The sequence below is a fragment of the Mastigoproctus giganteus genome, chromosome 1, assembly GCF_048544385.1.
Source record: "Mastigoproctus giganteus isolate SK-2022 chromosome 1, ASM4854438v1, whole genome shotgun sequence".
Classification (NCBI taxonomy): domain Eukaryota; kingdom Metazoa; phylum Arthropoda; class Arachnida; order Uropygi; family Thelyphonidae; genus Mastigoproctus; species Mastigoproctus giganteus.
In genome coordinates, this window is record NC_143575.1 from 201350402 (window position 1) to 201375734 (window position 25333).

At 36.8% G+C, this 25333-nt stretch overlaps 1 protein-coding gene across 1 annotated transcript in view; it reads left to right on the plus strand.

Annotated features, from left to right (window-relative positions):
* LOC150091450 (exportin-4-like) overlaps positions 1-25333 on the plus strand; it is a 748459-nt gene that overhangs the window by 600497 nt on the left and 122629 nt on the right. Inside the window, exon 19 of the mRNA XM_090383995.1 lies at positions 1689-1802. Coding sequence (XP_090240121.1) covers positions 1689-1802 — 114 coding nt within the window. The remainder of the gene's footprint in view (positions 1-1688; positions 1803-25333) is intronic.

Here is a 25333-nt window from a genome sequence, read left to right on the forward strand (position 1 = left end):
ATATATATATATGTTTGTTTTTTTTTTTTTTTTTTTTTAACTTCTCTGTGACTTATGTTCCAAATGTCATTACTGCTAATATAACACTGCTTTACTTAATGTAGTTAAATATCAGACATTTTACTGATCAATAATCTAAAAACATAGTTTGCATACATCTGTGTAAAACTTAAATTCATATTTTTACATAAGTAACTAGTTATGACCGGAATAACCTTGATTGTGTATAGTACTTACTCTTTAATGCTGTATTGAGGAACTCCTTTCAAAAAAAAAAAAAAAAAAAATGAAAAAGGGAAAAAAATTAATATAAGGCTTGAAAAAATTTCGCTAAAAACATGTACATATTATTTGAGATATTCTGTTTAAATAAATGATAGCCATTAAAAATGTTGGAAACTGACACTATTAGTTTTTAGGGTAATGCATCTGCCCAAGTGTGAGGAAAATGAGTATGGTTGCGATAACATGCTTTAGAAATTTCTAAAGGAATACAGGCATTGGGTAACGAAGTTATGATGATACTTGAATATTCTAATGGGCAAAGATTTGTAGGCTTCTAGTTAGGAAGTTTTAATACAAGGCTTGCTTTATTTATATGTGGGTGATAAGAAATCTGTTTGCAATGTGAAGACAACTCTGGAAGTTATCTCGTGTCAAAGGATTGTGATGATGATATGCTCCCTTTCTTATAGCTAGTGAATGATAATCTGTCAGTGTACTTAAACTGCTCCCCACTTCCCTCTGTGGTGTGATTTTAAGGTTACCTTTCATTGTCAATTTAGTAATTATTTGAAGCTTTTTGAAATATGGACATCCCTCTTACATTTTCTTCATGTGGAAGTTGTATCATGTTAAAACGAAAACGGGGGGGAAAAAAAGTCAATAAAGAAGGAATTACAGTTAATTTAAGCACATAAATAACCAATTCATGTGCATGTTTGATTACCAAAAGTGATATCGGTTTAAGTACTTCAGCAGCATCTACATAAGTTATAAGAAATGTGCTATCACCACATAAAACTCCGCTTGAAAAATGCAACTAGAGGCATACAGACATTCCAGTATCGTAACTTCCCATTGCTCAAAACTCACATTATGTTAGAAATTTCGAAGGTGTGGTCTCTCAACCATATTTATTTTCCTCATTTGAATCATGATCATTCAGAATTATGTGACCAATCAATTTGACATATGTTGCTGCTTTATAAAACCTTCAATCTTTTATTTCTCTTGTACTTCTTTTTGACAGATGATAACTCTCCCAAAAATGAATAGTTCCAGTTTCCAACCTATTAATGACTAACATTTATTTAAATAGAACATCCTGGATAATGGACACATTCTTTTGGTGACATTTTTTTCAGTCTTATTTTTTAAAAAAAAAATTTTTGTGAACAATTTCATCAATGTAGCATTAAGGATGAATACTACTGTAAAAGAATTGTGATTGTTGTGATTATTGCATTTTTAAATAGTTCTCAATACTCAGTACTTTATGTTTAAGCCATTTAATTCTTGATTATTGCATAAGTTATACCTACACTAAAATTGCATTATCAGTTTTGAAAGGTTATAGGAATAATTATACTATATATATATATATATATATATATGTGCTCTCTCTCTCTCTCTCTCTCTCTCTCTCTCTCTCTCTCTCTCTCTCTCTCTCTCTGTCACACACACAGGTAAAGTGAGTCATGACATTACTGCAGAAGAGGAACAGTATCAAGATATCTTGATTTTGATGCAGTTGCTGACAGATTTATTATCCAAAGATTTTATAGACTTTTCTCCATCAGGTAATTATCCAATATTATCTTAGCTAATATTTTTTTTTTGAAAACTATACAATATTATTTTGTATAGCTGGTTAATTGCAGCTTAAACATATCATTACTTGAATTCCCTATTGTTTGGCTAGTGGCATTATGGTTTTTATTATTCCATTCTTATTCCAGTACAATCCATAGTTCTAATGTGGTTATAGGAACAAAATTTGTCATTGCATATCGCTTCAAGGATGTCCTATGATAATATGTCCTTGTACCTCCTGGTTAGATGGCTTTTATAGGTACCATAACAGGCGCCTCCGTAGCCAGGTGGGAAGGAGCAGCAGTGCGTAGCACACGCTTCTTGATTAGACCGGGGTTCGAGCCCGTCACCACCAAATACGGAGGATGCGGAAAGGTTAAGGAATGACCACCGCATATCCTGGAGCAATATGGCCTTAGTTGCTAATGCTCCTAAAAACCAAACAACAACAACATAGGTACCATAACTTTCAACACCATGAACAAGTAAATCCCCTAAGCCTGCTAGTAAAAATACTATATATATATAATAGGACTTCATTCTGTATTTTATAGAACAAGCAAAAAGTCTTTTGTAGAGTCATTAATCTCTCAAATTATAACATGTTGTCTCATGCTTTGCTGTGAATAAGTAATGCTTCTTAAGAAAAGAAGCAAAATGTTATTTATTAGTAATAGGAATAATGTGGTGCCTCTCCAGTTAGCCTAGTGTGGAGAGGCACCATGTGGTGCCTCTCCAGTTAGCTGATTTTCTGCATATTGACACCTCATCATCTAGGTGCCTCCGTAGCCAGGTGGGAAGGAGCAGCAGTGCGTAGCACACGCTTCTTGATTAGACTGGGTTTCGAGCCCATCACCACCAAATACGGAGGAAGCGGAAAGGTCAGGGAATAACCACCGCATATCCTGGAGCAATATTCTCTTAGTTGCTAATGCTCTTAAAAACCAAATAACAAACAACAAACAGACACCTCATCAGTGGGGAGAGTATTCACTTCATCAGTGCTGCATTTGTGCATCACTGGGCTGTTATATCTTGCACTGATGTGGTTGTATTATTACTTTTTTTTTTTTTTTTTGTCTTTTTTTAAATAAATCTCTTTATCACATTGATAAGGACCCAGGCACCAAGTGTTCTGTGGCCAGGTAATCTCAGTGTCTCCTCTAGCAGTCTCCCTCCTCCTCAACTTAATACAAATTTTTAACAAATTACTCCAAATTACAGATTACCCTTACTTAATAGCTAACAGAGCAGCAATGGCTCAATACGTTCTACGTTATAAGTAAATTTGTTTTGAAATGGAAGATTTACCTCTATGATGTCTTGTAGAACACTTCAGTGCTTATACTCTCTATAGTTGAATAATTATACAAATAGATTACATATATTCCACTCCGTCGTAGACAAGATCAGTGACCCAATATACTCCGGAATCGGAGATCTGTGGACCCTAAGCCCGATCCCAAAATACATTGAATCACAGCCCCAATCTTTGAGCAAGAGAATACAATATATCCATATTTTAAAAACAGTTTAAATGATTTGAGACCAAATAAATAAATAGTGAATCCATACTCTTAATACTTTAAAAACTAATATTAAAACATAAAAAAGGGAAGTAACAAAATTCTTTAGTCTCTTAATGTTTTAGAGGATTGTTAATTTTTTTATGTTTTAATATTAATTTTTCAAGTATTAAAAGTATGGATTCACTATATATTTATTTGGTCTCAAATTGTTTAAATTGTTTTTAAAATATGGACATATTGTATTCTCTCATGTGTCTCCGATTCTAGTGTGCATTGGGTCACTGATCTTGTCTATGAGGGAGTGGAATACATGTAATCTATTTGTATAATTATTCAATTACGGAGAGTATCAGCACTGAAGTGTTCTACAAGACATCATAGAGGTAAATCTTCCATTTCTAAACTAAGATTACTCTTACTTACATATTTACTCCAATCTACTGTAAAGAATTGAGGTTATTATGTTCTTAATTTGTTCTGAATACTTGATATATAAGATTTAAACCATTAAATTAATCTTTGATTTTATAAGTGTTATAACTGTGGTAAAATTTCATAATCAATTTTGAAACTTTATGTGAATATTTATATACAGGTGACCCCCGCTTAATGCTGATAATTCGTTCCTGAAAAATGGAGCACTAAATGAATCAGCGCTAAGTGTGCGCCGTATTCCCGTAAAGTACCATATGTATTTGTGAATGCGGTCTATGCCATAGGATATTTCCTAATCAATAATAAACAGTAGTGAAAAGATGCACAAATGTCGATAAAAATATTTAATATTCAAAAATTTGTACATACAAAATATTCTCCATTCCATATCTACATAATTAAGCGGTAAGTAACTACATTACTTATCAAAATCAAAATTAAACTTAAAATGCCAATTAAAATCATGAATTTATTAATCTGATGGGCCTGAACTGTCGAGTTTTCATAGCCTTCATTGATTTTGGGTTGTACTTTGGCCCTCTTCCTAGTAAGCTAAAAGGGGTTTTAGTTTATTATATATATATATATATATATATATATATATGTGTGTGTGTGTGTGTGTGTGTTATATTTTTCTCTCTCTTTTGTTTCTCTTTATGTTAAGCCAGTGGTTTTCAACCAAGGTGCCACAACAACATTCCAGGGGTGCCACATAATTTGGGTTTAAATTACTGAAACTTATTATTATTTTTTTTATTTATACGTTTATTTCATTATAAAAAGATATATAAAGAATATCTTTTCTCCATGTAAAGAATAAAATTATTATATACTGTATATATATATATTTTGATTTATGAAATGCTATTGTTATGGGCCTATATGAGAGCTTGAAGGACAGGGTGGATACCCTCGAAGGATTAAAAGTGAGGGGCCCATCAAGCTCTCAGCTGCCCACACCAATGCCAGAGCTTGCACTTGGTCATCACACAACACAGTGGCAGCCCCCAAGGGAGAATGCGCTGGTCCCAAAGGAACTAGTAGTTGTGGAACAGGACCAGGGTATGTCTGCCAGGGGCAAAGGTTGATGACGTTGTAGAGCGGATATCATCTTTTAAAGGCCCGAAAGTTGATATAGTCGTACATGTTGGCACTAATGATATTAAGAGAAGGAGACTGGTGGAATTACTTAACAAGTACAGGTCACTGTTGAAAAAAAGCCGACAATTAGGGTTGAATTTGAAAGTGTCTGCAATTCTGCCCAGACACGATAGGAGGGAGTATATGATGAGAGCCCTGTCGATCAATTCGGCCCTGGAAAGATTGTGCAAGGCTCAAGGGGTAGAATTTTTTTCAGCCTGGTCTGTACTTGTTAACAGGAGAGACTGCTTCTATAGGGATGGGATAGACTTAAATAGAAAGGGTGCAAGAATGTTTGCTGATGCTATCGAGGCAGTGTTAGGTTGGTCGGAAAACTGCTGGATTGCCGGGATACAAGGACTAATAGATTAACAGTAGCTACTGGCAGAGGTGAAAGTGATTCTTGCACTGCTTCTATTGGAATGAGCAGCAGCCTGGAAAATAAGATGCAGGCTATTTCAGAGACTGCTGGGAATCATTGGGGTACAAGTAAACACATGGGTTGTGTTAGGGTAGCTAAGAAAAAGAACAGGTGCATGTATACTTGCATGTACACCAATGCTAGGAGTTTAGTAAATAAATTGGATGAATTTGAGGTATTGCTCAAACCATCAAAGGCATATATTGTTGGGATTTCAGAGACATGGTGTCACACAGATATAAGGAATGCAGAACTGGAATTTGGGGAGTACAATGTCTACAGAAAAGATAGGAAGGGAGGAGGGGTTATGCTATTAGTTAAGAAATACATAAAATACAAGGAAGTGAAGCCAGTCGACATTGCTGGACAGCAGTGTCGAGTCAGTTTGTGTGACATAAGCATTGGGAGATCAAAATTGAGAGTAGGAGTGTGCTATAGGCCTAATGACTCTGATGAGTATAATAAGAAACTTTACAGGGAAATAGAGTGGGCCAATACATCAGAGAGTCTTATAATGGGGGATTTTAATTTCCCAGATATTGACTGGAATTTGGGGGCTGGTCACTCACACACTAGCAAGGGTTTTGTGGATTTATTGGATGATTGTTTTCTACATCAGCATGTTCGGGAGGAAATTAGAGGGAGTAATACTCTTGATTTGATTATCAGTAGCGATTCTTCATGCATTAAGAATTTGTAGATAAATGAACCACTAGGTGGCAGTGATCACAGCGTGCTGAAGTGGGATTTACTCAAAGAGGTAACTACCAGTAGGGATAAAGGGAAGGGTTATTGCTTTCGTAAAGGCGACTACAATGGACTGAGACAGTATTTAAATTCTATACAGTGGGACCAACTGATTATGTTATCAACAGCAAATTCAAAATGAGAAGCATTCATAGAACTTATCTTGGAAGCTACTAGGCTTTACATACCAACTAAGAATTATTGTTCAGGGTTTAGGCCTAAATGGATGTCAGATGAACTAATGAGACATACGGCAGAGAAGAAAAATGCATGGGATACATACAAATTAACATGTGACACAGAAGCCTATGGTAGATACAAGTTGATCTGTAACGAAGTTACAAAGGAGGTTAGGCAGGCGAAGGCAGATTACGAGAAATCTTTGGCAAGGGATGCAAAGAAAAACAGCAAAGAGTTCTTTACTTATGTAAACTCTAGAAGGAAGGGGATGAATTAGGTTGATCCACTTGATATCGATGGGTCAACTGTTGATGATCCTGCTTGGGTAGCTAACAAATTAAATGAATATTTTGCATCGACACTCACACATGAGGAGTTATTCAGCGAGGGGAATGCCAGAGGTGTATTCAACTCTGGCAGTAAGCTAGAGAATATTGTAATAACTGAGAGTAAAGTGGAGGAGAAATTGTTGAAGATAAACACAAGAAAGGTGCCTGGGGTGGATGGGATTTATCCAGTTATATTAAAGCAGGCAGCAAGGAAGTAAGCAGACCCTTAGGCATAATTATGAGAGCTTCCTTGGGCTCGGGGGAGGTACCCATAGACTGGAGATGTGCAAATGTGACCCCAATTCACAAAGGAGGATCAAAGGCTGACACAAGTAATTATAGACCTGTGAGTTTTAACTTCTGTTCCCGGAAAATTAATGGAGGCACTGGTTAAAGAAGCACTGCAGGATCATCTAGACAAGAGTTCAGTTATAGCTTGGACACAGCATGGTTTTGTTAAGGGTAAGTCTTGCCTGACCAATTTGATTGGATACTATGATGCAGTCACAAAAGAACTGGATGTAGGGAATAACTTTGATATTATATACTTGGATCTTAGAAAGGCTTTTGATACTGTTGCACATGGAAGACTGCTGCTATGGATAAAGGGGTGGTTGAGGGGGAGAAGACAGAGAGTGGTAATCAATGGACACTGCTCATTGTGGACTAATGTTATTAGTGGAGTCCCTCAGGGTTCAGTGTTGGGTCCATTATTGTTTTCTGTATTTAGAAATGATATTGATGATGGTATATCAAGCTTAATGTCCAAGTTTGCAGACAATACAAAGGTTGGCAGGGTTGTCAAGGACACTACTGACATTATGCTGCTGCAACAGGATCTGGAAAGGTTGAGCATATGGGCTGAGAGGTGGCAAATGAAGTTTAACATTGACAAATGTAAAGTACTACATATGGGAAACAGCAACCCCAGAGCAACGTATCAACTCTGTGGTACTACACTGACAGTGGTAGAAAATGAAAGGGACCTGGGGGTGGTTGTGTAGGCAGATATGAAGTTCTCTGAGCAATGCAGATGGGCTGCAAGTGTACTTCATGCTGTATTGTCAATGATACATAGGAATTTTTCTAGCAGGGATAAGGAGGTGATTATTCCCTTGTATAAGGCAATGGTCATGCCACACCTAGAGTACCGTATACAGTCCTGGAGGCCTCATTTCAAGAAGGATGTAGAGCTACTGGAACGAGTACAGAGAAGGGCAACAAGGTTACTGAACAGAGCGAAGGGTTGCTCTTACGAAGAAAGGCTTAAGTTTTGCAAATTACAGTGTCTGTAGACTAGGCACCAGCGAGGTGATCTGATAGAGGTGTATAAAGCCTTGAGTGGTTTGAGCATGCTCAATGCTAACGGGATTCTTCCTCTTGCTCAGAATAATCACCTGACAGGGCATAAATTCAAATTGAGGAAAGACAGATGTAGGATAGACGTGAGGAAATTTGCCTTTAGCCAGCAGGTGGTTGGTTGGTGGAACAGACTTCCATCCCTTGTTGTGGAAGTTGATAGCCTAAAAAAGTTTAAGGCTCAGCTGGACAGGTATTTCGAACGAACACAGGGGTGAAGTGGAAGTGGTTATTTTTTATTTATTTATTTTCTTTTTCTTTTTTTTTTTTTTTTTTTGGTTGATGCTGCATAAGCATGCTTTCTTGCATCAAATGCCTTTACTAATGCTAATGCTAAAATTTAATTATTATTATTATATTATTTGAATAACTATAATAACATAGGAAATTAATAATTATCTTATATAAAGTAAACTAAACAAGAACTAATTAATGCCATCTATACATATCTCGATAGAACATTACATCAGTCTTATTATATATTTTTTGTATAGTTTAAGTACAATTAGCAAAATAGGTAAGATGTAGAATAAATATATTCCATATTGGATAAGCTAGTAGCTACTTAACCCTATAATAGCCATAACTGGTCCACGAGGCCAACCTAGTAAAGGATGATCATTAGTCAAAGTAAAAGTAAAAATAAAACAATTAATAAACATAATAATAATATATATCAAGTCAATTATAGGTAATAGGACACATTGAAAGGGACTTTATCGAGGGCTAACCCCCTTCAATATGTCCCCCTACAATTAACCCGGCTATCAGTTTCTGATATCATCTGCCTGTTTAACGGCGCCTCCGTAGCCAGGTGGGAAGGAGCACCAGTGTGTAGCACACGCTTCTTGATTAGACCGGGGTTCGAGCCCGTCACCACCAAATACGGAGGACGCGGAAAGGTCAGGGAATGACCACCGCACATCCCCGGAGCAATATGGCCTTAGTTGCTAATGCTCCTAAAAAAAAAAAAAAAAAAACCAAAAAAAAAAAAAGCCTGTTTAACACGGTCAAAAGGTAAATTATGCGATAAATGTATAAGTATAATTAAAATTAGAAAATAATTTAGTTGTTAACCGGCTGGATGACTTTAGCCCGACCGATAGCTAAGACACATAGAAAAACTAGCAAAAGCATATATTAAGGAAGAAGAGTAATAAAAGAGAACCAATATCCTTCAATTAATATCATATTAATAAGTACAAAAGGAGCAAACGCTAAAATAAGAAGAACGGATTCAAGGTTGAAGAATAGCAATAGTACCTCAATCCCCCCCTCGAATTACTGTAATAGTTCATGAGTTAAGAAAAATAGAATATGATAGTAAAAAGTTAAAAGTAAAAGAAAAGCTATTATACAATTGTACGTCTGATTTTACCGGGAATGTAACTTCCCGTCCCTTATAGCAAGAGATCCTGGTATATCATAAGTATAATGAAGCAATATAGGATAATATAATGGATAATATATAATGTATATTATGGAAAAGAAGCAGACGGTGGAAAGGCTAATTCCTACATGCTTAATTCGTGGTATAACGGTACGTTAAGAATAACAAACTAGTTAGGCAAAATCAAACTTACCACGAAAATGAAATATAAGAAACACCACGCTGTAGAGCACGTGTTATTTTATATCCAATGTTAGCAGATGCCAGCGCCCTCACAGTTCTGACAAGTAATTAGTTGAGAAATAATTAAATAAAGTAAGCCTAATAGCAAATAAAAGGGCCCAATAGCATGATTTGGCATATGGCACTAAAATTCAGTATTATATTAAGAGGCGAAAACTAGAAAAGTAGTTAGATATAAGATTCTCAGTAGAAAAAGATGGCTAAGGGGGAAGCCAACAATTAATTACTACCTCAGAAGCAAATAAATCAATAAAGGACCTCAATAAAGTCCCTTTCAATGTGTCCTATTACCTATAATTGACTTGATATATTATTATTATGTTTATTAATTGTTTTATTTTTACTTTTACTTTGACTAATGATCATCCTTTACTAGGTTGGCCTCGTGGACCAGTTATGGCTATTATAGGGTTAAGTAGCTACTAGCTTATCCAATATGGAATATATTTATTCTACATCTTACCTATTTTGCTAATTATACTTAAACAATACAAAATATATATATATATAACATGTACACGTTATTATAACACACACACACACACACAAACACTCTCACGGAATCGGATCTAACAGGCAGAAAATTGAGTAGGGATGCTGCAAAATAAAATAAATTACTTAGGGGTGCCCAGTCTAATCTTCAGAAAGCTTCCTCAAGGGCAGCAAACAACTTCGGAGATATTGTGTCTCTTTGTCGAACTCCTTTCTCGATTTTAAATTTGCTACTGTCTTTGTCTAGTCTAATAAAGGAGGTAGCACTCTCATATATTTTCTTCAAAATCATAATATATGGGGTATCAATGCCGTGTCTTTCCAGTGTCCGAAACATTGCCTTATGCTGTATGGAGTCAAATGCCTTTTCATAATCCACAAATGCCAGGCATAATGGCCTTTTATATTCATTTGCTTTCTCCATTAGCTGTGATATTACTTGAAGGTGATCCATAGTTAAGCCATGTGAGCTATGACATTAGTGCAGCATAGGAATAGTATCATATTATGATCAGCAGAGATTACTAGGAATGAGGTGTTTGCTATCTTAGATAAAAAGATGTACAAAGGAAGATAGCAGATTTTCTCAATAATTCCTTCACTTATGGATCCCTTAAAGAGATCCCAAAAGCCCTTGAAAAGAAAAATACAAAACACTTTTTGAATAGGCCTCTCATTGAAAAAAAAATAGGTGAAATCATTTCTAAAACACGTAATCTCAATAATTTCAAAATCACTCCATATCTTTGCCAACATTAAGGCTCATAACCAGTACCTGCCTGCTAGGCTCATTGTGAGTGGAAAATGCTTCCCTGGGAATAGCTGGGAAAACTTCTATCCTTTGCTGTCATCATCAGCCATTTTCAATCCACTACAGGATGAAGGCCTCTCCAGACTTTCCAGTTCCTTCTGTTTTAAGCACTGGCTATCCATTTACTACCCACAAACTCATGAATTTCACTATCCATCTCCGCCTTTGTCTTCCAGGTTTTCTTCTAGCTCCTCTTGGATACCATTCTGTTATTTTCTTAGTCCATCTGTCATCATGTCTTTGAGCTATGTGTCCTGCCCAAGACCATTTTAGTTCTTTAGTTTTGATAAGAATGTCCTTTACTTGAGTTTGCTGCCTAATCCATGTGTTTGTCTTCTTATCTAAAAGTCTGATTCCCAATATAATTCGTTCCATTCTTCGCTGTGTAGTTCTCAGCTTCTTTTCCATTCGTTTGGTGAGTGCCCAAGTTTCACTTCCATAAGTCATGGTGGGGAGTATACACTGGTTCATTATTTTATGTTTCAGACAAACCTGGATATTGCTCTTCAGTATGTGACTATATTTCCTGAATGCTATCCATCCAAAATTTATTCTTCTCTTGACTTCCAACCATTTATCATTATTACAGCTAATAACTTGTCCCAGATAAATATATGACTCCACCTTTTCAATTACTGCTCCTTCAATCATTATTTCCCTTTCTGTGGCATACTTGTCCATCATTAGTTTTGTTTTAGCCATATTCAACTTTAGTCCAAAATTCTTATTAGCTGTGCATAACTGATTAAGATTTTCCTCTAATTCTTTGGGATCATGGCTTATGACCACAATGTCATCTGCAAATCGTAAATGGTTTAGGTACTTTCCGTTCACTTTGACTCCGTTTTGCGCCCAGTCTAATCGTCAGAAAGCTTCCTCAAGGGCAGCAAACAACTTCGGAGATATTGTGTCTCCTTGTCGAACTCCTTTCTCAATTTTAAATTTGCTACTGTTTTTGTCTAGTCTAATAAAGGAGGTAGCACTCTCATATATTTTCTTCAAAATCATAATATATGGGGTATCAATGCCGTGTCTTTCCAGTGCCCGAAACATTGCCTTATGCTGGATGGAGTCAAATGCCTTTTCATAATCCACAAATGCCAGGCATAATGGTCTTTTATATTCATTTGCTTTCTCCATTAGCTGTGATATTACTTGAAGGTGATCCATAGTTGAGAATCCTGTCCTAAAGCCAGCTTGCTCTTTCGGTTGATTCTCATCAAGTATTCTTTCTAATCTGTTAGTAATGACCCTTGTGAACAACTTGTAGATGTGGGATAACAAGCTAATTGGTCTATAATTTCCAATTTCTGATTTATCTCCTTTCTTATGCAGCAGAACTATGATTGCATTATTCCACTGCTTAGGTGTCACACCTTTTCTAATGCACTTTGTGAAGAGCCTTTCCAGTTTTTGTGTTATGTCTCTTCCTCCCAATTTTAACAACTCTACAGTAACTTCATCTTCCCCCGGGGCTTTCTGATTCTTCATTTTCTTCAATGCATGTTCTACCTCATCAGGAAGAATATCGGGTATGTCATATGTGTTGCTACTTTGCAATCCATCTTCCCCACTGTTGGTATAATTCCCCTGCTCCTTGTATAATTCTCTATAGTAGTCTTCTGCTATTTGAATTATGCCTTCTCTGCTGTTTATAAGTACACCATCGCTATTCTTCAGTTTCAGTATAATTTGTCTTTCTCTATTACTGCTCATGGCTGCTGATTTAAATCCTTTGTTTTCCCTACATGCTTGTTCTACTTTTCTTGTGTTAAATCTTCTTATGTCCTCTCTGAGTCTCTTTCTAATGGCTTTGCATAACTCAGTATACTCAATTTTCTCCCTGTCAGTGTTTTTCTTGCTCTTCATTTGTCGTCTTCGGTTCATCATGACAAGTGTTTCTTGACTAATTTTTTCTTCTTTGGATTTCTTTTTCCCTATAGGTTTCTTGGGCTTTATAACTTTCAAAATGTTGTAATATTCCTCGTCGATATCTTGGTCCTGAACAGTGTGCAGAAGCTCAAACTTGTTCTTAAGTTCCAGTACATACTGCTTTTTCTCCTCTTCTGTTATCTCAAAGACCTTTGTATTATTTACTCGAGTCAGTTTTTTCCTTTCCTTTCCTACATCTATATCAAGTGTACATCTTACCATTCTGTGATCACTTCCAACATTTACCTTATTCAGGACGGTAACATCATTCACAATATATCTTCTGTTAGTGAGGATGAAGTCGATTTCATTAGTAGTTAATCCATTTGGACTCTTCCATGTCCACTTTCTGTTCACCCTTTTCTTGAAAAAAGGGTTCATTACTGACAGTCCTTGAGATTCTGCAAATTCCACAGGTCTTTCACCTCTTTCATTTCTTTCACCAATTCCAAAATTTCCTATAGTTCCCCTTTCTGCACTGTTTTGTCTTTTTCCTATCTTAGCATTGAAGTCTCCCATAATAATAGTGTAGTGGGTTTTCTGCTCTTCTAGAAGACTCGATTTTGGTGTACATTTCTTCAACCTCTTCGTCATCATGGCTCGATGTTGGTCCATAAATCATTATAATCTTTAGCCTGTACCTCTTAGAAATCTTGAGTATTATTCCTGACACCCTTGGTGATGTACTTTTGAATTCCAAAATGTTGTTTTTAAAATCTTTATGGACCAGAAACCCAACTGCACCTTCACTCCTTTCACTGTTTCCATTGGTGTACAGCAGATTTCCACTTCATAAACTTATAAGTGATTCATTTCGTCTTCTTGTTTCAGCCTTTGCTGTCATCCACCCCTAATACTTCTTCCACGAGAATTCCTTAGATTTCATTAGCAGAATCTAGCAGCTTCATTTCTAGGAAGAATGTAGCCGAGTGGTCAGTAGCACGAGTGCAATAGCACATGCTCTTTAAGTGGACTGAGGTTCAATCCTGTGACTGCTAAATACAATTAACATTTGTATTGGTTGATTTATTGTAAACTCTACTGACCTGGTGGTTGTGCCAGTGTATAAACAAGAACAAGGTATATTGGTAAGCTTCGATGTTAAGTGTCTTACTTCTTGAAACCATTACTTCTCATCATTGGAAATAGTGGTGGCATAAAGAACATGGATATTAAACGTTGGACAGAAAGTTGGAGTTTGCAGAAGCTGTGCTTGAGCAGATGGAAGATTGATTTGCCCTTTTAAACAGCATTCTGTATTGGAAGGAGTTGTTTTTCATATAGCAGGATTTCTCAAAAGGCACATCTGCCATAACCTCAGAGGTGCCTCCATAGCCAGGTGGGAAGGAGCAGCAGTGCATAGCACACGCTTCTTGATTAGACCGGGGTTCGAGCCTGTCACCACCAAATACGGAGGATGCAGAAAGGTCAGGGAATGACCACCGCATATCCCGGAGCAATATGGCCTTAGTTGCTAATGCTCCTAAAAACCAAATAACAAACAATAACAATAAATATAACCTCAGGGGCTCACATCTGGTGAGTATGGGCTTGGCACACCCAGGGTCCTGAGCTGGATATTGTCTTCTCTTTCTTGGTGATTCTCTTTTATTTCTCTCTCTCTCTCTCTCTCTCTGGGTAGTTCAGAAATTTTTTTTTGTCTGGTGCTGCATAAGCCTCAGGCTTCCTTTCACCATATGGCTAATAATAATAAAATAAATTACTGGAGTCCACCCAGCAGTCTGATCCCAAGGAATGGTTTAAAAGTGTCCACTATTTAATAATAATATTAATGAAGGTATATCAGGCTTAATGCCTAAGTTTTCAGATGATATAAAGGTTAGCAGGATGGTTAATGATTAATAAAAGTAAGCTATGCTACAAGATATAGAAAAATTAGGCTAATGGACTGAGAAATGGCAGTTGAAGTTTAATATTGACAAATGCAAGGTATTTGCATGGGAGTAGCAGTAATCCCAGATTAACATACCAACTGTGTGGTGTTACACTCATTAGTGGAAAATGAAAAAGATATTGGGGTGATTGTTCACTTAGATATGAAGTTCTCTGAGCAGTGAAAACTGGCTGCCACGACAGCTCATGGATTTTGTCATTGATATGTAAGAACTTTGCTATCAGGGATATGGAGGTGATCATCCCTTTCTATATGGAATGTTAGGTCACATCTTGAATATTGCATACAGGTCTGGAGCCTCATTTAAGGAAGAATGTAGATCTACTGGAATGGGTACAGAGAAGGGTAAACGAGATTGATAAAGGGAATGAAAGGGTGGTCTTACAAAATTCTTCATTTATGCAAATTGCAGTATGTGGAGACTAGGAAGGGAATGTAGGGCCTGGTAGTCCAAGTTTTGGAGGCAGAGGAAGCTACTACCAACAAGGAAAGCAACAGGAAGCTACCCTGTAAAGTAAACATATCCCAAGAAATCCAGTGATGAGCGAGCAAGAAAAGACTGAACGAAGTGGAAAAGACAAAGTGGAGATAGCTCCTCAGAGGAAGTGACCAGTCACAAGACTGAATTACTGGATGATGATGATTATGGAAAAGAAACAAAATCACCTTACCAAAGTTTCAGTTTTGAGACTCCCAGACTTTGTCTAAAATGTAAACTTATTGTGGAAAAGGTTGCATTTTAGATAAAGTGTGGGAACTTCAGGAGTGAGACTTAGCAAAGCGATTTTGTAACTTTTGTTGTTGTTTCATGAACTGTGCACAGTATATTTTGAAAGGGGAAATAATTATATTGAATTACATTAGAAATAATTTTATATTTATTTTATTATACAATATAATATTTTTCTGTACATTGTATGTTAACTTTTTCTCAATGTAGGTGCAGTACTACATAAATAAGTTGGAGTATTTGTCACTTTTTTTTATAACTGCATGACCACTCAAAATCTGAAAAATTCCAAGGTCCCAAAGGTTTCATCCCAGGATTGCTGAATCTGGGAGGTTAGAGAAAGAGAATCTTGTTATTTTTGTGGGCCTGGCATGTGGAAGCATAACAGGCAGATCAAGCAGTGAAAATAACTAAAGCCACAAACAACATAATCTTTATAACTTACATGCAGAATGTAAACTAGTCATCAAAAGCATTGGCATGAAACATGTGCAGTACAAATATCACAGTTGGACCAACAACATGCTACTACAAATTAAACAAGACAATCATAATTGTAGAATAGTTAAAGATTGAATAAGTAAAAATGTTTCCAATTCTCCCAGATTTACGATGGAGACTGATTTTTTTTTTTTTTTTTTTTTTTTTATGCATCCTCTTGTTCACTCCATTAACATTGTTTTTCTTCATCTTTTTTAACAAAAAAAAAAAAAAACAATAACACTACAGCTTCTTTTAAATTGTGAATTTTAAAACAGTTCTGCAGATTTTTACTTTAAATTTTATTTTTCCATTTAATTAACATAGCTGTAAATACAGCATCTCTGTTGCATATAATATATGAAACATGTGAAACAGAGTATATTTAATTTATTTAATTAGTTTAATACTAATTAAATAAATTAAATATACTCTGTTTCACATGTTTCATATATTATATGCAACAGAGATGCTGTATTTACAGCTAATATGTTAATTAAATGGAAAAATAAAATTTAAAGTAAAAATCTGCAGAACTGTTTTAAAATTCACAATTTAAAAGAAGCTGTAGTGTTATTGTTTTTTTTAGCCCATATGCCCTTCTAGCCCATATGACTATCACAGAGTTAATACGTTAACTCTGTGATAGTCATATGGGCTAGAAGGGTATAGAGAAGGTAGTGTTTTAACTAGTTCTTTATGCTAAGCATTGTGTGAAGGGTTCCCACTTCTTTTATACAAATCTAGAGTCGTAATGGCTGTGGTTTCTGGCTGATTAATCTAAGGATCAGTTTTATGTTAATGCTCTAATTTGATGCTCTATTGTTATAGCCAGAGGCCTCCGTAGCCGAGTGGTCAGGAGTGGGAGTGCATTAGCACACACTCTTTGAATAGACCGGGGTTCAAGCCCCTGACTGCTGAATACGGTCGATCTGCCAACCCGCACTGGACCAGCGTGGCAGATTATGGTCCATTTCCCTCAGCATGAATTGTTGAGGAAGCTTCCATCCTGCAGTGGGTTGATAATGACTGCACTTTTTTTTCTGTTATAGCCAGTTAAACGCTGAAATAAATAACTTGACAAATAAGAGACCTTGTAAAGAAAAGAATTAACTGTAAATTCTAAAGAGATTTCATAACTTTTACAAACAAACAAACATAGCTTATAAGACACAGATGATATACAAATACAGCATTTCCTTTTGCTTTGTTCAAACAATATCTGCAATCAAATATTAACTTCCTTACCTAGGGAGTGAGACATATTTCATTTAAGCTTTCTTGTGTGTGATAAGGTATAGCTGCAAATCAAATGAAGCGCTAGATGACTTTGGCATCATAATTTTCTATAATAAAATTCTTCTTTGTAGCTACATGTATTTGGTGGCATACTAAACTTTGTGCTGACAATAAATGCATTCAAAAATGCATTAATCTTAACTTTCAATATGAAACTCAGTAAACTGTCATGGTTACAGAGCATAATAAAATAAAAGTTAGCCACTTCCTCTTTTGCAAGAAGGTGCCTCCATAGCCAGGTAGGCAGGAGCAGCAGTGTGTAGCACACGCTTCTTGATTAGACCGGGGTTCGAGCCCGTCACCACCAAATACGAAGGATGCGGAAAGTTCAGGAAATGAACACCGCATATCCCCGGAGCACAATATGGTCTTAGTTGCTAATGCTCCTTAGACCGGGGTTCGAGCCCGACACCACCAAATATGGAGGATGCGGAAAGGTCAGGGAATGACCACCGCATATCCCCGGAGCAATATGGCCTTAGTTGCTAATGCTCTTAAAAACCAAATAACATCTTTTGCAAGAAAGAATGGACAGTGATGAAAAAACACTATATACAAAAATTTGCATAAAACATTTCTTGTTTACCTTTCAAATGCATTACTAACACCTGGTAACGACATACTTTACTCTGTATGTCACGTGACTACAACTACTTCTGGTTTCTAGACTTGAGAAAACATGGCTGACTTACAGGCAATGTTGGTAACATGATAATGATATCAGTGAATTCTAACCAAGACTTTCTAATCCTCCTTGACAGGCAGAAATAAAACATAATTTGGCCTTCTAAACAATGTAAGCACAATTTCATTGTTAACTGAATTTCTTTACTAAGTTTATCTATGAATGATACCTCTTAATATTTTTAGTGGTAATGATAAATATTGCTATTTAGAGGCTATATGGATAGACCTAACATGCAGCAGTAAATGATTGTATCAGTGAACAAACTTTCTAATCTGGAATGAAATCTTTAAAAATTGCAAGTTAACTCTAGAACTAAAATAATTAATGCAGTGGCAAGCAGTTTAGCCTGTTGAACTTACATTTTCTCCAACCTTAACAAAATTAAAATAAAATAAAAACAATAGATAGTTTTTTTAATACATACTAGGGGGCTTTGCCCCCTGCGTGCTTTGATTGCCCAACCCCGTGCATGCTTTTCTATGTAAAAGACACCTATTGAAACACACAAATTGATATCTAATCAGGAAATTACCTATGTAATTGTTTACCTGTGCATTTGTAGTGCGTGGCATTCTTGAGGTTGAATAAATATCACAGTAACACTCCAAAACAGTGTACATCCTCCAACATGGTGGCAAGCAAAACAGTGGGAAAGCAGTGATTGACAAGTTGTGACTCCCATATTTCGACAAATGGCCAGGAACAAAGCAGTGATTGGCAGAAGCCACTGCTTTCCCCGCTCACTGTCCTCCTAGGTTGATATGCTTAGGGTGTTTTTCCCCCCAACATTTGCCACTGTTTTTAAATCTGGAACTCATTTTCCCATTTTAAAACTGCAGGATGGAGGGATAAACACCCTACCTAAGCTAAGCTCCCCCTTCTCGATGACACAAAACAATTTCAGAAAAAGAAGGTGCCCTCACCTGTCAATTACCGCCCTCTTTCTCCCTTTCATCGAAGTACCTGCCGGTGTATACTATACTGGACTTCAGCCAATATCACTATGTAATTGGCCCCGAGTGCCAAGCGAGTCTCATCGGTTTGGCTGAAACAAGAAGAAGAAATGAATCACTTATAAGTTTATCAAGTGGAAATCTGCTGTACGCCAATGGAAACAGTGAAAGGAGTGAAGGTGGAGTTGGGTGTCTGGTCCATAAACATTTTAAAAACATTTTGGAATTCAAAAGTACATCACCAAGAGTGTCAAGACTAATACTCAAGATTTCTAAGAGATACAAGCTAAAGATTATAATGATTTATGCACCAACATCGAGCCATGATGATGAAGAGGTTGAAGAAATGTACACAGAAATTGAGTCTTCTAGATGAGCAGAAAACCCACTACACTATTATTATGGGGGACTTCAATGCTAAGGTTGGAAAAAGACAAAACAGTGCAGAAAGGGGAACTATAGGAAATTTTAGAATTGGTGAAAGAAATGAAAGAGGTGAAAGACTTGTGGAATTTGCAGAATCTCAAGGACTGTCAGTAATGAACACTTTTTTCAAGAAAAGGGTGAACAGAAAGTGGACATGGAAGAGTCCAAATGGATTAACTGCTAATGAAATCGACTTCATCCTCACTAACAGAAGATATATTGTGAATGATGTTACCGTCCTGAATAAGGTAAATGTTGGAAGTGATCACAGAATGGTAAGATGTACACTTGATATAGATGTAGGAAAGGAAAGGAAAAAACTGACTCGAGTAAATAATACAAAGGTCTTTGAGATAACAGAAGAGGAGAAAAAGCAGTATGTACTGGAACTTAAGAACAAGTATGAGCTTCTGCAGACTGCTGAGGACCAAGATATCGACGAGGAATATTACACCTTTTTAAAAGTGATAAAGCCCAAGAAACCTATAAGGAAAAAGAAATCCAAAGAAGAAAAACTTAGTCAAGAAACACTTGTCATGATGAACCGAAGACGACAATTGAAAAGCAAGAAAAACACTGACAGGGAGAAAATTGAGTATACTGAGTTATGCAAAGCCATTAGAAAGAGACTCAGAGAGGACATAAGAAGATTTAACACAAGAAAAGTAGAACAAGCATTAAGGGAAAACAAAGGATTTAAATCAGCAGCCATGAGCAGTAATACAGAAAGACAAATGATAATGAAACTGAAGAATAGCGATGGCGTACTTATAAACAGCAGAGAAGGCATAATTCAAATAGCAGAAGACTACTATAGAGAATTATACAAGGAGCAGGGGAATGATGCCAGCAGTGGGGAAGATGGATTGCAAAGTAGCAACACATACGACATACCCAATATTCTTCCTGATGAGGTAGAACATGCATTGAAGAAAATGAAGAATCAGAAAGCCCCGGGGGAAGATGAAGTTACTGTAGAGTTGTTAAAATTGGGAGGAAGAGACATAACACAAAAACTTGCAAGGCTCTTCACAAAGTGCATTAGAAAAGGTGTGACGCCTAAGCAGTGGAATAATGCAATCATAGTTTTGCTGCATAAGAAAGGAGATAAATCAGAAATTGGAAATTATAGAACAATTAGCTTGTTATCCATCATCTACAAGTTGTTCACAAGGGTTATTACTAACAGATTATAAAGAATACTTGATGAGAATCAACCGAAAGAGCAAGCTGGCTTTAGGACAGGATTCTCAACTATGGATCACCTTCATGTAATATCACAGCTAATGGAGAAAGCAAATGAATATAAAAGACCATTATGCCTGGCATTTGTGGATTATGAAAAGGCATTTGACTCCATCCAGCATAAGGCAATGTTTCGGGCACTGGAAAGACAAGGCATTGATATCCCATATATTATGATTTTGAAGAAAATATACGAGAGTGCTACCTCCTTTATTAGACTAGACAAAGACAGTAGGAAATTTAAAATTGAGAAAGGAGTTCGACAAGGAGACACAATATCTCCGAAGCTGTTTACTGCTGCCCTTGAGGAAGCTTTCAGAAGATTAGACTGGTCGCAGAAAGGAGTCAATGTGAATGGAGAGTACCTAAACCATTTACGATTTGCAGATGACATTGTGGTCATAAGCCACGATCCCAAAGAATAGAGGAAAATCTTAATCAGTTAGTAAGGATTCTGGACTAAAGATGAATATGGCTAAAACAAAAGTAATGATGAACAAGTATGCCACAGAAAGGGAAATAATGATTGAAGGAGCAGTAATTGAAAAGGTGGAGTCGTATAATTATCTGGGACAAGTTATTAGCTGTAATAATGATAAATGGCTGGAAGTCAAGAGAAGAATAAATTTTGGATGGATAGCATTCAGGAAATATAGTCACATACTGAAGAGCAATATCCCAGTTTGTCTGAAACGTAAAATAATGAACCAATGTATACTCCCCACCATGACTTATGGAAGTGAAACTTGGGCACTCACCAAAAGAATGGAAGAGAAGCTGAGAACTACACAGCGAAGAATGGAACGAATCATATTGGGAATCAGACTGTTAGATAAGAAGAGAAACACATGGATTAGGCAACAAACTCAAGTAAAGGACATTCTTATCAAAACTAAAGAACTAAAATGGTCTTGGGCAGGACACATAGCTCGAAGACATGATGACAGATGGACTAAGAAAATAACAGAATGGTATCCAAGAGGAGCTAGAAGAAAACCTGGAAGACAAAGGCAGAGATGGATAGATGAAATTCATGAGTTTTTGGGTAGTAAATGGATGGCCAGTGCTCAAAACAGAAGGAACTGGAAAGTTGCTGGAGAGGCCTTCATCCTGCAGTGGAATGAAAATGGCTGATGATGATGATGATGCCAAGCGAGTGATCATAGCGATATTTCCAAAGTGATTTGAAAGCGTATTTTCTCTAAGCGACAGATTGTAGAGATTGTTAAAACCTTCTTTATTTCAAGTTATTTAATTTTGGCTTTTTCTAAATAAAGAACTAAGCTTAGTATCAAGGAAGGAAATACACCTTTCTTTTTTATATATATATATATATAACCCATTTCTCTAACAAACTAACCACTAATCTCGTATCGCTTGGTCACTGGTGGCACCGCTCCTGCCTCCACGTGGCGGCGCTGGTAGTCTGAGTATTAATCTAATACTCAGGGCGAAAAGGAGCAATTATGGATCCATTAATATCACCGAATGTAGAGCCTACGTGCTCGCATAAACTTGAGTCATCTCAAGCAAAAAGAATCAAAAAAGATGATTCTTCACATGACATACCTGCTTTTCTAATTTTACACTCTTTATCAACAAAACCTCTTAGTAGCTTATCGCCATTTCTTGTGCAGAAAAGCATAGAGGCTGTAGCAGGTACTCCCAAAATTGTCAAACGCCTTCTCTCAGGAGATCTTCTTATAGAGACTTCCCATTCCAGTCATTCTAGACAACTCCTGAAGCAAACGACCTTCGGAGGCCTTCCCATTTCGGTAACCCCGCACAGAAGTTTAAACACCTCAAAGGGAGTCATCTTGGAATGGGACCTCCTTAATGTATCTGAGGAAGAAATTGCCGAAGAACTTAAAGCACAACGTGTTGTCGGTGCTAAGAGAATTATGACCAAACAAGATGGTGTCCTTACACCCACAAGAAATGTTATCCTTACCTTCAGCAGTCCGAATCTACCAGAATCAGTAAAAGCTGGCTACCTTTCCTGTAAGATCCGACCATATATACCAAATCCACTTAGATGCTTTAAATGCCAGAAGTATGGTCATTCTCAAACAGCATGCCAAGGTAAGACAATCTGTCCCCTGTGTGGCTCATCAGACCATTCCCAAACTGAATGTACAGCAGCAACGCCAAAGTGTCCCAATTGCCAGGGTACTCACCCCGCATATTCTAGAACTTGCGAATTATGGAAAACGGGAAAGAAAATAATGAAGTACAAGGTAGAGAAAAATGTATCTTACCAAGAGGCACGTAAACAGATATTAAATGTGATCCCTGCCAAAACATATTCCAATGCAGTCAAAAACACTAAAGAATTTTCTACACAGACTTATATTACTATTCCTCCTAAATTATCTCTTAATCAATGGGCTAGATCCATCCTTGCGGATGGTGAGACACTAACAGCAACAAAGACAAAGAGTCCATCAAATTCTACTAATACAAAGCCATCCAAGCCACAACAAGACGTTCCAAACTCAGGCACATTATCAAAGGAGTAAGATGTTCATCGTACACAAAATAAACCAACTGAACGAACCATGGAAATCGATGAAAATTAGACAATGATGATGCTGTTCTCATGCTTCATGCTGATGATGAGATGGATATTACTCGCCCAATCTTTTCAAAACGAGAGAAATATAAACAGGATTGAGGGAAAAACAAATGATCAGACCAATCCATCTAACCTAAACCCAAGTAATGCAGAAAATTATTCAATGGAATTGTAGAGGACTAAGAAGCAATCTTGACGAATTAAAATACCTAATGCACCAGCATGATCCTGCATGTATTTGTCTATAGGAAACTTATTTATCATCAAATTATACCCCATACTTCTCACGGTATACACTATATAGAAGTGACAGATGTTCTGATTCTCCAGCAAGAGGAGGAGTAGCAATATTAGTTCGTAGTAATGTACCATGGAAACCCGTTCAGCTTTCCACTAATCTAGAGGCAGTAGCCGTTCGTATTGTTCTTGGGATTAATCTCACTCTTGTCTCCATTTATATTCCACCAAACGTTTCATGTTCCATTGCAGAACTTGATAATTTACTTAATCAACTACCCCAACCTGTATGTTTTCTAGGTGATCTAAATGCTCATCATCCTTTGTGGGGTTTCCCGAACATGGATCGTAGAGGGAGGATGATCGAAACTCTACTTGATAACCATCACTTAACACTACTGAATACCGGTGTGCATACTTATATCCGCTTGCCTACAGGTTCTAGCTCTGCTCTAGATCTGTCCATATGTTCCTCGTCCATGTATCCTAGTGTTGATTGGAGAGTATTAACTGACCTTCACAATAGTGAACACTTTCCTATAATTTGCAAAATACAGACGGATACAAACTATACATCTAACCAAAGAATTACGTGGAATTTTCACCAAGCTAACTGGGAGAAGTTTTCGAAAACAGTGCAATTTGATAACCATTTGATTCTTACTGCATCAATTAATAACGCCACTAGACATATAGTAGAAGAATTACTTGGAGCTGCTGACAGTGAATACCTAAAGTTAACATTACGAAACAAAGGTATAATAGTTGGTGGACAAGGGACTGCTTTCTTGCCAAAAGGAAACAAAACAAAGCTTGGAACATTTTTCGCCGAAATGCTACAATGGAGAATCTTATAAATTATAAACGGCTGAAAGCTGAAGCACGCCGAATTCGTAGAAAAGCTAAACAGGATGCGTGGATTCGATTCAGTTCTACCATCTCCAGAAACACTGACCCCAGAATAATTTGGAAAAAGATCAGTATCCTCAGTGGAAAGTATCAACAGACCAAAGCCCCAATCCTGTCCTGGAAAGGAATAGATATTTCCTCTCCAACTGATATTGCAGAGGCTTTAGCAGAAACATTTACAGTCACTTCATCATCTCAATCTTATGAAGACTCAATTTAGACGCAAAAAAATGTCCGTGTAAAAATATAAAATTAACTATGTTACAAAACAATCTTATTCTTATAACCTTCCATTCACAATGAATGAACTCAATGAAGCTCTCCAGAATTCTAGAAATAGTTCTGCTGGACCAGATGGCATTTTCTACATAATGGTTCGCCACCTCAACTCAAACTCAAAATCTTCACTACTGAAATTTTACAATAGAATCTTTGAGGAGAATGTTTACCCTGATACATGGCATCAGTCAGTTGTGATAGCCATAGCGAAACCTGGGAAAGATGCTTCCTTCCCCAATAGTTATCGTCCTATATCTTTGACAAGCTGTTTAGGAAAGATAATAGAAAAGATGGTTCATAAGAGACTTGTCTGGATTGTTGAAGATCAAGATGCTATATCATGCCATCAATTTGGTTTCCGCCGTATCAGGTGTACAACTGATGTCCACATCAAGGTTGAAGCTCACATTCGAAATGCTTTTCTTAAGAAACAGCACATGGTAATGATAACGTTCGATATTACCAAAGCATTCGATACAACTTGGAGATATGGAATCCTCCAAGACTTATACAAACTTGGACTGAGAGGTAACCTGCCTAGATTCATTCAGAATTTTCTTCACCTCAGGACCTTTCAAGTAAGATTCCAGAATGAGCTGTCCAAAATTCACACACAAGAAGAAGGAGTACCTCAGGGATCGATTTTAAGTGCCACACTCTTTGCATTACGTACCAGTAGCATTATAAGAGACATCCCAGCCACGGTAGAAGTTTATATGTATGCAGATGATCTTGCTATTTCCTGTCAATCATCGAACATAGCTACCATTGAAA